The sequence below is a fragment of the Rhinoraja longicauda genome, chromosome 3, assembly GCF_053455715.1.
Source record: "Rhinoraja longicauda isolate Sanriku21f chromosome 3, sRhiLon1.1, whole genome shotgun sequence".
Lineage (NCBI taxonomy): Eukaryota > Metazoa > Chordata > Chondrichthyes > Rajiformes > Arhynchobatidae > Rhinoraja > Rhinoraja longicauda.
The window spans coordinates 59,913,062-59,925,915 of NC_135955.1; the positions used below are offsets into that span (position 1 = coordinate 59,913,062).

At 42.2% G+C, this 12,854-nt stretch overlaps 1 protein-coding gene across 13 annotated transcripts in view; it reads left to right on the forward strand.

Moving 5' to 3' along the window:
• The window catches only part of LOC144592034 (protein prune homolog 2-like), a 255,624-nt gene that overhangs the window by 212,925 nt on the left and 29,845 nt on the right, over positions 1–12,854 (forward strand). For all 13 annotated transcript variants that reach the window (XM_078396228.1, XM_078396229.1, XM_078396232.1 and 10 more), the window contains 3 exons: positions 5,307–5,409; positions 7,982–8,113; positions 12,194–12,280. In XM_078396228.1, coding sequence (XP_078252354.1) covers positions 5,307–5,409; positions 7,982–8,113; positions 12,194–12,280 — 322 coding nt within the window. The remainder of the gene's footprint in view (positions 1–5,306; positions 5,410–7,981; positions 8,114–12,193; positions 12,281–12,854) is intronic.

Consider the following 12,854-nt stretch of genomic DNA (forward strand, 5'->3'; position numbering starts at 1 on the left):
GAGAGGAGAACGTTTTTTTTCACACAGAGAGTGGTGAATCTGTGGAATTCTCTGCCACAGAAGGTAGTTGAGGCCAGTTCATTGGCTATATTTAAGAGGGAGTTAGATGTGGCCCTTGTGGCTAAAGGGATCAGGGGGTATGGAGAGAAGGCAGGTACAGGATACTGAGTTGGATGATCAGCCATGATCATATTGAATGGCGGTGCAGGCTCGAAGGGCCGAATGGCCTACTCCTGCACCTACTTTCTATGTTTCTATGAGAGGTCTGAACATATTCCAGGTAAAATGAGGTGCTGTTCTTCCAGTTTAACAGATGCTCCACAGGTCTTTCAGCCCAATTCGTCCAAGCTGACCAAGATGTCTCTTCAAGCTAGTCCTATTTGCCTTCTATTGATCCATATTTCTTTAAACATTTTCTATCTATGTTTGTTGTGCTGACCGTATAATAACAGAAGCCTTACACCTGGATAACGATCCAAAGACTTTATTAACTACATAGCAAGCATGACTTAGACGAAGGGATTAAAAGTACCATTAGCAAATTTGCAGATGATACTAAGCTGGGGGGTAGTGTGAATTGTGAGGAAGATGCAATAAGGCTGCAGGGTGACTTGGACAGGTTGTGTGAGTGGGCGGATACATGGCAGATGCAGTTTAACGTAGATAAGTGTGAGGTTATTCACTTTGGAAGTAAGAATAGAAAGGCAGATTATTATCTGAATGGTGTCAAGTTAGGAGGAGGGGGAGTTCAACGAGATCTGGGTGTCCTAGTGCATCAGTCAATGAAAGGAAGCATGCAGGTACAGCAGGCAGTGAAGAAAGCCAATGGAATGTTGGCCTTCGTAACAAGAGGAGTTGAGTATAGGAGCAAAGAGGTCCTTCTACAGTTGTACCGGGCCCTGGTGAGACCGCACCTGGAGTACTGTGTGCAGTTTTGGTCTCCGAATTTGAGGAAGGATATTCTTGCTATGGAGGGCGTGCAGCGTAGGTTCACTAGGTTAATTCCCGGAATGGCGGGACTGTCGTATGTTGAAAGGCTGGAGCGATTGGGCTTGTATACACTGGAATTTAGAAGGATGAGGGGGGATCTTATTGAAACATATAAGATAATTAGGGGATTGGACACATTAGAGGCAGGAAACATGTTCCCAATGTTGGGGGAGTCCAGAACAAGGGGCCACAGTTTAAGAATAAGGGGTAGGCCATTTAGAACGGAGATGAGGAAGAACTTTTTCAGTCAGAGAGTGGTGAAGGTGTGGAATTCTCTGCCTCAGAAGGCAGTGGAGGCCAGTTCGTTGGATGCTTTCAAGAGAGAGCTGGATAGAGCTCTTAAGGATAGCGGAGTGAGGGGGTATGGGGAGAAGGCAGGAACGGGGTACTGATTGAGAGTGATCAGCCATGATCGCATTGAATGGCGGTGCTGGCTCGAAGGGCTGAATGGCCTACTCCTGCACCTATTGTCTATTGTCTATTGACCTCACGCCTGCACGTTCCACTTACACTAACCCGAATCTCGCAAGCAGTGGTCACTCAAAACCTAAAGAGGCGTAACTACAATAGCATGACACATAACATGAGTGACACCATTACACTCATCTACATCCCCCCTCTTAAATAATCAACAACGATACAGACCCATAAACTAAACACGTCATGTATAATAATCGGTGACAAACTGGAGGAAAGTTAAACATAGTCCGGATACTTCACAACCGGTCTGCAAACACGATCAGCACGTGTACGATAGAGACCATCTCCATTCTTCTTATCCGGGGAGAGAGCAGGATAAGTTTGCCCCTGGAGACGAAGCAGCAAACTGTGGAACAGGTGATGAATATGGAGGCGAAGATGGAACAGGCAGAGGAGCTGTTGCAGACATGGATTGTTGTGCTGGCAAAAGCATGCGAGTGCCACTAGGCGCAAACGGAAGCGAACTTGTACGATCTAGATTATAGAGTGGAGGAACTGGCTCGTTCACAGGCAGGATGTGTCGCCTGTTACGTCGGTAGGTACCGCCATCGGCTCTCATGATACATGAACGTGGCTCTGAAGCAATTCCAGAAATTACTCCGAAACGGTCATGGCCTCTGTCAGTCTGTAAGCGGACCACCTGCCCTTTGGTCAGCGATGGCAGTGGCCTACTTGTCTTGTCAAACCATCGTTTCTGAATGTCACGCTTCTGTTGCAACCTGGATTGAACCTCCTCCGGTGGAAACACTTGTGGGACTAAAGCCTGATTGGCTACAGGCACTGTGGCACGGGTTTGCCTTGACAATAAACGTTGGGCGGGTGAACCCAAGGTGGGGTCACGGGAAATGTTGCGTAAGTTAAGCAGATCCAGGAATATGTCCAATTTTGCTCTGTACGAACGTTCCATGAGCTGTTTAGCACTTTTGACAGCCCGTTCAGCCAGCCCGTTAGACTGGGGATATTCCGGGCTGCTGGTGATGTGGCGAAAATTCCAGTGTTTAGCAAACTCCCTGAATTGTTGGCAATTCACTGCCATTGTCAGTTAGCTTTTTTACCGGGGATCCGTGGACTGAAAAGTGGTGAGATAACTTCGAAATCACTCCGCTGGAAGTGGGGCTGCTGAGGAAATCAATGTCGAGCCATCCTGATTAAGAATCCACGAGCACCAGGTATTGTTTGCCATGCCAATCAAATATGTCAGCTGCGACTGTAGACCACGGGAGCTCAGGTACCGGATGTGAAAGAAGCGGTTGTTTTTGTTGGTGAGGTGCCAAACTGTTACACACTGCGCAGGATGCCACATTCTCGGTGATATATTCGGCCATGCCAGGCCAGTAAAACATGCTTCTTGCCCGTGAAACAGTGGCTTCAGCACCCGGGTGTCCTGCATGGACAGCGTTAAAATACCGGTGGTACAGCAAAGCAGGAACCACAGCCTTGTGTCCTTTTAAAATAATGCCATCTTGCAGCACCAGCTCATCTCGGACAGCAAAGAAGGGCCGGACTGGCAGCGGAACGTTGTAGTGCTTGTCTGGCCAGCCGCGCGCTTAATGACGGAGGTTAGCGACTGTAGGGTACTGTCCAATTTTTTTTTTAACATTTCATTGTACCTGCTTCTACAGCTTCCTGTGGCTGTTTGTTCCATTTGCCCACCACTCTCTGTGTGGAAACAGATGCTCCTCAGGTCCCTTTTAAAACATTTCCCTCCTACCTTAACTCTATGTCCTCTAGTTTTAGACTCCCCTACTCTGCCAAAGGTAGTCTAACCATATTAATGTCCCACATGATTTTATATACTTCTGTGAGTCACCCCTCTATCTCCTGTGTCCCAGGAAAACATCCCAGCATATCCAGGTCAACAACTTTTTGATGACTTGAAATGTTTACCATTTCTCTTTCCACGGATGCTGTCAAACATATTGGGTTTTTCCATCATTTTCTGTTTTTATTTAAGATTTTCAGCATCTGAATGTTTTGATTTACCTTTAAAATCATATGTAATGTGTTTACTTGTAACTATCTGCTACATAACACTTCCAATTATTTCATTTCCTCCTTAATATTCTGAGGATTATACAATTATCATCTGATGATATTTTATTCCAGGGGTTAAAAACTATTCTAATTAACATCTGGTTTGTGTAACAATTTACAGTCACTCCAGCATCCCTAGTTGTTAGCTCTGTATGGAGTACTTGATATGTTTAGCTGTTTGAATTTGTATGACAAATTGAGATGAAAATCTTGGAAATTATTCCATTTTTTGTTTGCTTTGATTTTAAGATGTATTTTGTGGACAGGATTCTAAAGAAAATGTTATAGAACATAGCTGCCTAATATAATTGAGCTTGCTTAGTGGATGGAGTTAGCTTTGTGGGTGGACTCGGGTCAGGAAAAAATAGGTTGGGATTAGAATAACAGCAGAAGTTATTTCTGTTGGGTGGAGTAATTAATGGTCAAGGATCAATCAGAGGATTAAGAGGTTGAGTAGGACAATATTCCAGAGAAAGCCACAAGTTTTCTATTCGGATTCTCCAGAGCATAAATTCAATAGAATAATGACCCAGATTTCCTTACAACAGCCATAAAATCTTTGTTTCTTCAGCATCTCCTCTTAATCGAACCCACGGTATGCCTGGTTTGTATTTTTCCACAGCATGGACACAATTTTCGAGTTTAGGCCTTTGATGGATGACAAAAAAAGATGATTATTTAATATTTAACAAATTTACATTAACATTTACAACAGTTACAAATAGTTAATTTTAAGAATTCATCTTATTGAATGGGAAACAATGTCAATCACTTAATGGCAAGACTATCATTAATACAAATTACCTTTATTAATATAATATATGGTGTACCTGGTTCCAAGTAGTGTTTCTACTTCAACTCCCTTTCCTGCAGGCATCCCAACTTTGATTTCTGAATCTTATTTCCCCCCCCCATTGTCTCTGTATTGATGCAGTGTACCTCAGCTGTTGCCTGCACCTAAAAGAGATCAATTAAAATGTGTAGGAAACCTTGATGAGATTAATTCAATATTTATTTCAGTGTCATGTGTTTCTCACTGCACATTGAACTGTAGGCTGCACCTTTTTCACTGAATATTTATTTCGTCAATCAGGAAACAGTGCTGTGTTAGATAGGAAGATTAGTTCTTTATACACATTTCTGATCTGATAAGGTAAAGGAAGAAAATAAATTAAGTAACTAGTTTAAAACAACCTCCCTTATGGACTCATGCATTTAAAATTTTGCATTCAAAGTCTGCACTGTTTCCTTAGTAGTCCTATTTAGAAATCCTACTCAGTCTTCCTCACTTCTCAAATCAAATAGTTTTAAACAGAAGGAAAGACACAAAATGCTGGAGTCACTCAGCGGGTCAGGCAGCATGCTTGGAGAACATGAGCAGGTGAAATGTCCTGACCTGAAACAGCACCTATTCATATTCTCCAATGATGCCACCTGACCCGTTTAGTTACTCCAGCATTTTTGTGTCTTTCCCCTTCGTAACCCAGCATTTGCAGCTCCTTATTTCTACTTTCTAAGTTCTAAACAGAAGTCCCGAATTTATCATACACATGTGTTGATTGATAGCTTATTGATTATATTTTTACCAATACAGACAATAAAATGACATCAACGGAAACAGAATATTTTTGGTAGTCACAAGCTCCAATTGATGACAAATTGACACTTGATGCTCTTCTGAGATTTCGGAGTTGAACTGCTTAAAATTACCAGATTTCCTTTTCTCTTCTAATGCTAAAAGATTCTAGGTTATGCTGTTATCAGTGCACAATATCAAACAAATATCTTCTTGTTTTCCTCAGGATACTATAGCGATGGGCTCAATGCCATCATTGTGTTCGCTGCGTGTTTCCTGCCAGAGAGCAACCGACCTGACTATAATTATATTATGGAGAATCTCTTTTTGTGAGTAAAACAGCACAATTTGTTTTAAAGTGCATGTGTTCTAATTTGTAACCAGAATTACAACATTGAACTGTTAAAGTGTACTCATGAAGTGAATAAAATGTAATCTGAGCTTAAGATCCCAAAATGCTAGAAATACCCAGCAGAGCAAGCACATCTTTGCAGAGAAAGACAGTCAATGTTACAGATCAGTGACGGTTCATCAAGAAAGGTCCTCATGCAAGGTTGCTGACCTGACAAGTTTTGTGCCAATTATAGTTTGACCAGTTTCACCAGTCTTCACTGCCGAGAGACCAGCACAAATGTACCAGTGAATTGCATAAGCCTCTCAGCTATGTTGAGATTTAAAAATAATTTCTTTGCAGTAATTCTGTATGGATCAATTAAATTAATTTCCACCTCTGTCCTTGGAGGATTACTGCAGATGAATTTTGATCCCAACAGTCTTCACATTAATTTTTGGACAAATTTAGTAAAGGACTCATCCTCTATTAGAATCACCCATTTTAACTGATGTGTGTGCTGAGTAAACAGCATTATTTGGAAGACTGATATAATTATTGTCACCAAGTAATTTTCTATGTGGTTTTGCACTGAATAATTGATATGTGTTGAATCTCAGGTCCTTTGGAGTGCAGGGGGCACACCTAAGGACTTTCTACAACACTGTGGTGGCATCAGCCATTTTCTATGGAGTGGTCTGCTGGAGCAGCAGCATCTCAGCAGCGGAGGGGAAGAGACTTGACAAGCTGAACAGGAAGGCCAGCTCTGTCCTGGGTTGCCCCCTTGACTCAGTACAGGCGGTGGGAGGGAGGAGGATGGTGGCAAAGATAACATCGCTACTGGACAACAACTCCCACCCCATGCCGGACACTGTCACTGCACTGAGTAGCTCCTTCAGTGACAGACTCCTTCACCCCAAGTGTGTGAAGGAGAGATATTGGAAGTCCTTCCTTCCCGCTGCTGTGAGACTGCACAACCAGCGCTACTCCCAGCAGACCAGTCTGACCAGTCAACAGTAAAAGTAAAGGAAAAACACAGTAAATGATGACAATTATCCTTATCTTTATTTTTATTTATAATGAATGTCTCTTGCTATCCACTGCTGCAACACTGCAAATTTCCCCGGTGTGGGACAAATAAAGGAATATATTTATATATATATAATAGGCATGAAGATCCAAAAGTTGAAGCACTGTAGTACTGTGGGAGATTATTATATGCAACTGTCAACTAAACCTCAATGTATAAATTCTGTGCAAAGTCTATGATAGCACATCATTCACTCCTGGATGCATGACATGTGAAACTAAATGAGAATTGACTTAACTTTTGCAGGAAATGAAATAACCAAACCGTGGTTTGTGGTTTAGATTCCACTGTGAGGAAATAGAAAATAAATATTTGTAGACAATACTGATCCAGAAAATGACCACAATATTTGACTTGACCGAGTCAATGCTGATGAGTACTTAGCAATTTCAATGTTGCCATTTCACAATTTTAAGTTGCTGCCAACTTTCAAAAATATTTTTTTCTTGTAGTTCAAAACATATTCATCGAAACATTATCCATATTATTTGCATCCAAACATAAAATATTTTGACTTTATCTTTGCATAACTTGTCATTTGTTTTAATATTTGTGTGGATATCAAGATACTGCACATTTATTCAGAATGTGGGGAATGAACGTGATTAAATAGGTTAAAAGAATGCTGGTAGACACACAAAGCTGGAGTAACTCAACGGGGCAGGCAGCATCTTTGGAGAGAAGGGTATCGGTTCGGGTCGAGACCCTTCTTCAGACTGCTGTATTTGCTATGAAATTTGAATTTAAAAAGTCCAGTTATCAGGAGTCAAATCTAAGTTGCTTTGATGTAAACTTTAAAGGAGATGTGCAGGGCGAGTTCTTTACACAGAGAGTGGTGGATGCCGAGAATGCACTGCCAGGGGTGGAGGGGAAGGCATTTAAGATGCTTTTGGTTAGGCACATGGATATGGAGGGATATAGATCACATGGAGGCAGAAAATATTAATTTAACTTGGTATCATGTTTGGCACAGATATTGTGGACTTAAGCACCTGCTCCTGTGATCTACTGTATGTTCTAAGTATATTAGACACTCCGGCTCAGAATAAAAGCTGAAATTTTAATTAGCTGATAGTTTATTTTGATTTGTAGGAAGGAACTGCAGATGCTGGTTTAAATCGAAGGTAGACACAAAATGCTGGAGTAACTCAGCGGGATAGGAAGCATCTCTGGAGAGAAGGAATGGGTGACGTTTCGGGGATGTCTGAACTTTGGCCATACACCTGTTGAGCAGAAGAATAATAGTTTTTATCCTCAGCTAAAGCAGTTTGCTGAAGGCCTTCAAGTTGTAAAAGATGCTGTTCTTGAGCTTTGTAGATTCAAACTCTTTCTTATTCAAACACTCTGTCGAATTGGCATTTGTTTTGCTAAGTATTTAGCGGCATTCCGGCAATTCTAAAAGTAGCAACTGAATTGAAGTCAGCAACAAACTGATTTATGCAAAGGTCTGTAATGGAAAATTATGTTTCTTTGGGGACAGGTATGTGATAAGTACTTTAGAACTCTTGGTGGCTGAGGACTACATGATCATTTATCTGAATGGAGCGACTCCACGAAGAAAGATGCCAGGCTTTAACTGGATGAAAAAGTGCTATCAAATGATTGATAGAAGGCAGGTATTTTTTAAATTATTGTTTTCATTTTTTGAGGATGTGTCAAGTAAAATGGATGAAGCCTGTAGATGTAGTGTATCTAGACTTTCAGAAAGCCTTTGATAAGGTCCCACACCTTTTTGATGAGCAAAATTGGAGCACATGGTATTGGGGGTAGGGTGTTGACATGGATAGAGAATTGGTTGTCAGACAGGAAGCAAAGAGTAGGAGTAAACGGGTCCTTTTCAGAATGGCAGGCAGTGGCGAGTGGAGTGCCGCAAGGCTCGGTGTTGGGGCCGCAACTGTTTACCATATATATTAATGATGTGGATGAAGGAATTAGAAGTAACACTAGCAGGTTTGCAGATGACACAAAGCTGAGTGGCAGTGTGAACTGCAAAGAGGATGTTAGGAGGTTGCAAGGTGCCCTGGACAGGTTGAGTGAGTGGGCAGATGCATGGCAGATGCAGTAAAATGTAGATAAATGTGAGGTTATCCACTTTGGCGACAAAAACAAGGAGGCAGATTATTATCTCAATGGTGTCAGGTTAGGTAAGGGGGAAGCGCAGCGAGACCTGGGTGTCCTTGTACACCAGTCACTGAAAGTTGGCGTGCAGGTACAGCAAGCAGTGAAGAAAGCTAATGGCATGTTGGCCTTCATAACGAGAGGATTTCAGTATTGAAGAGGTTCTTCTGCAGTTGTATAGGGCCCTGGTAAGACCACATCTGGAGTATTGTGTACAGTTTTGGTCTCCTAATTTGAGGATGGACATCCTTGTAATTGAGGCAGTACAGCGTAGGTTCACGAGATTGATCCCTGGGATGGCGGGGCTGTCATATGTCAAGATTGAAAAGACTAGGCTTGTATTCACTGGAGTTTAGAAGGATGAGAGGGGATCTTATAGAGACATATAAAATTATAAAAGGACTGGCAAGCTAGATGCAGGAAAAATGTTCCCAATGTTGGGCGAGTCCAGAACAAGGGGCCACAGTCTTAGAATAAAGGGGAGGCCATTTAAAACTGAGGTGAGAAGGAACTTTTTCTCCCAGAGAGTTGTGAATTTGTGGAATTCTCTGCCACAGAGGGTAGTGGAGGCCAAATCACTGGCTGAATTTAAGAGAGAGTTAGATCGAGCTCTAGGGGCTAGCAGAATCAAGGGATATGGGGAGAAGTTGGGCACAGGTTACTGATTGTGGGTGATCAGCCATGATCACAATGAATGGCGGTGCTGGCTCGAAGGGCCGAATGGCCTCCTCCTGCACCTATTTTCTATGTTTCTATGTTTTATTACAATCAACCTCTTTAGAAATATTCACCCCCATTACGATCCCAAACCAGCAGCAAACTTGGGACTTCATCTCCACATGATCTTTGTAAACAGAAAAATCAATTTCACTTCGCAAACTGAAGCCTTTTCTCTGAATTAGTTGTTGTGCTCATCACTTGTCAGTAATCATGTTCACCTATAGATACTAGTCTGATTGATCATAATCAGTGATTTTAAAGATACAGTGCGAAAACAGGCCCTTTGGCCCACCGAGTCCGCATCGACCAGCGATCCACGCATATTAACACACTACACACACTAGGGACAATTTTACATTTGTACCAAGCCAATTAACCTACAAACCTGTACGCCTTTGTAGTGTGGGAGGAAACCGAAGATCACTGAGAAAACCCACACGGTCACGGGAAGAACATAAAAACTCCATCCAGACAGCACCCTTAGTCGGGATCGAACCCAGGTCTCTGGCGCTGTAAGACAGCAACTCTACTGCTGCGCCACCGTATAGCCCTGATGATTGGGAAGAAAAAAGGATGAGCTTTTCCAGACACAATTAATGCATTTGGGTAAAAAATTACTCTTTGTGGCATAGGCCAGTGAGTACAGGTAGAGAGGATGGTGCGTAGGAATGCTGAGCTGGAGTGATTTCACAAAAGGGAGAGGCTTAGAGGGGAATTTAGATAAGGTGTGGAGAATTTGGCAGCGATCTAAAGAGAGAAAAGCAAAGGCTGAAACTGAAGACAGAAAATTAATCAGAGTTTGGAAGGTTTAGCAAGTAACAAATGGAGCCTTGCCATGTTTAATGATATGTGCCTAAGTGCAAGGAATAAAATGAATGAGACAGACGAGCTGAGGGTGCAAATAGAGATTTGCAAGTTTGAAGCCTAACATGCTGGTCAAGAACCATCATGATAGGAGACTCGTTATTCAGGGGGACAGACAGACAGACAATTCTTAGGCAGCAAACAGGACTTAAGGATGGCGTGTTTGTTCTCGGATGTCTCCAAACATCATTCTCAAGGGGAGGGCGAGCAGCTGCTATTATGAACATTGCCACAAATAACAAAGGGATGAGGTCCTGCAAAGCGAATATGGGGAGTTAGGCAGAAAATTAAAAAGCAGGATCCCAAAGGTAGTAATCCCTGGATTACTCCCAGTACCACATGCGAGTGAAGGTAGAAATAGGCAGATAAGACTGATGAATGCAAGGTTCAGGAGCTGGTGCAGCAGGCAGGGATTCAAATTTTTAGACCATTGAGATCTCTTCTGGGGCAATGGTGACCTGAACAAGAGAGACTGCATGCATCTGACCTGGAGGGGGACCAATATCCTTGCAGGAAGGTTTGCTCGTGCTACTCGGGAGAGTTTAAACTACAAAGGCAGGGAGATGAAACCAGAGTTGTAGGTAAAAAATTGGAAGGAGTGATGGGGATCCGTAAGACCCAAAGGATGGACAGGCGGGGAGAGGTGAAGGGATATGGTGATGCTGATGGGCTGAAGTATTGTGGAGAATGTAGAGGAACCTTGAACCTGGATCAATGCTTGGGATTATGATGTTGTCACCATTGCAAAACCGTGCATGCATGAGAGGCGTGATTGGCAGCTCTCACTGTACCAGGGTTTTGTTTCAGAAGATAGAAACAAAAAGCTGGAGTAACTCAGCGGGACAGGCAACATCTCTGAAGAGAAGGAATGGGTGACGTTTCAGGTCGAGACCCTTCTTCAGACCTCTGTTATTTCGGAAGTGAATGGGAGGGAGGCAAAAGAGGGGGAGGAGTTGCACAACTGATCAGGGAGATTATCACTGCGCCACTCAGAGAAGATATACTGGAGGGTTTCTCTACTGAAACGATAAGGGTGGAGCTCAGAAATAAGAAAGGTGCAAGCTCTCTGACGGGATTAACTATAGGCCCCCCTAAAGCAAGTGGAAGATAGAGGAACATACAGGTGATCAATGGTTGGCATGTACTTGGTGGTCCGTGGTTTCCATGCTGTGTCTCTAAAATAAAGATTGCTATTTACTGCTAGGTCATTCAAATTGTGAATATAATTTAATAAAGTTAAAGAAAAAGGTATACATTCATAGCAAGAGGATTTGAGCATAGGAGCAAGGAGGTCCTGCTGCAGTTGTGCGGGGCCCTGATGAAACCATACCTGGTGTATTGTGAGCAGTTTTGGTCTCCTAATTTGAGGAAGGGCATTCTTGCTATTGAGGGAGTGCAGCATAGGTTCACCAGGTTAATTTCTGGGATGGCGGGACTGACAGATGATGAAAGAATGGGTCGACTGGGCTTGTATTCACTGGAATTTAGAAGGATGAGAGGGGATCTTATAGAAACATATAAAATTCTTAAGGGATTGGACAGGCTAGAAGCAGGAAAAATGTTCTCGACATTGGGGGAGTCCAGAACCAGGGGTCACAGTTTAAGAACAAGGGGTAGGCCATTTAGAACTGAGATGAGGAAAAACATTTTCACCCAGAGAGTTGTGAATCTGTGGAATTTTCTGCCAGAAAAGGCAGTGGAGGCCAATTCACTGGATGTTTTCATTAGAGAGTTAGCTATAGCTCTTAGGGCTAACGAAATCAAGGGATATGGGGAAAAAGCAGGAATGAGGTACTGATTTTGGATGATCAGCCATGATCATATTGAATGGCGGTGCTGGCTTGAAGGGCCGAATGGCCTATCCTGCACCTATTTTCTATGTTTCAAGCTCATTTCCAAATGATCGTATTGTCAGGGAAGATAAACAGTCACAGGTATGTAAAACAGTAATAAATGTCATTATATTACTATGTATTTCTTTAAAACACAGATTAAGGAAGAATTTGAAATCATTTATAATTGTGCACCCATCATGGTTTATCAGGACGATACTTGCTGTGACTCGACCTTTTATTAGGTAGGTGATAATGTTCATTTTTTACTTTAAAGAGACTAAGAAAACCACATGTATATATGATGTAATGGTGTGCAATCAGCTTTCACTGTGTTTACATAAGAAATGGAAGCAAAATTAGGCCATTTGGCCCCTTGTGGTAGCTCTTCTGTTCAGTATGATCAGCGTGAATTTCTACAACGCCCTGCAACTCTCAAACCGTCATCGAAAATAAAGCCCCTACTTCATTTTCTATTAACTAATTCTCACTAGTATATTGCGCCAGTGTAGGTACACTAGTATATGTACACTCTAATTTTAAAAATCTCATGTGTGGCATGTCATCAAAAGTCACCTAAAATTCGTAACAGCATATTATTTGCTTTCCCTTTTTGGATAAATCTTGGAAAAAATCTTTGAACAGATTTTTTTAACATGTTTACTTTTCGTAAGTCTATGTTTGGTCATGTCATTAGTTTCTAAGTGAAAGCAGGAAGTCCTGGAAGTGCCCAGCAGGTCAGGCAGCAAAATTAGTCAATATTTCAAATCAATGATCTGATCATCATGGTCCTCGTAGAACAGGAGAATTGTGTTATTT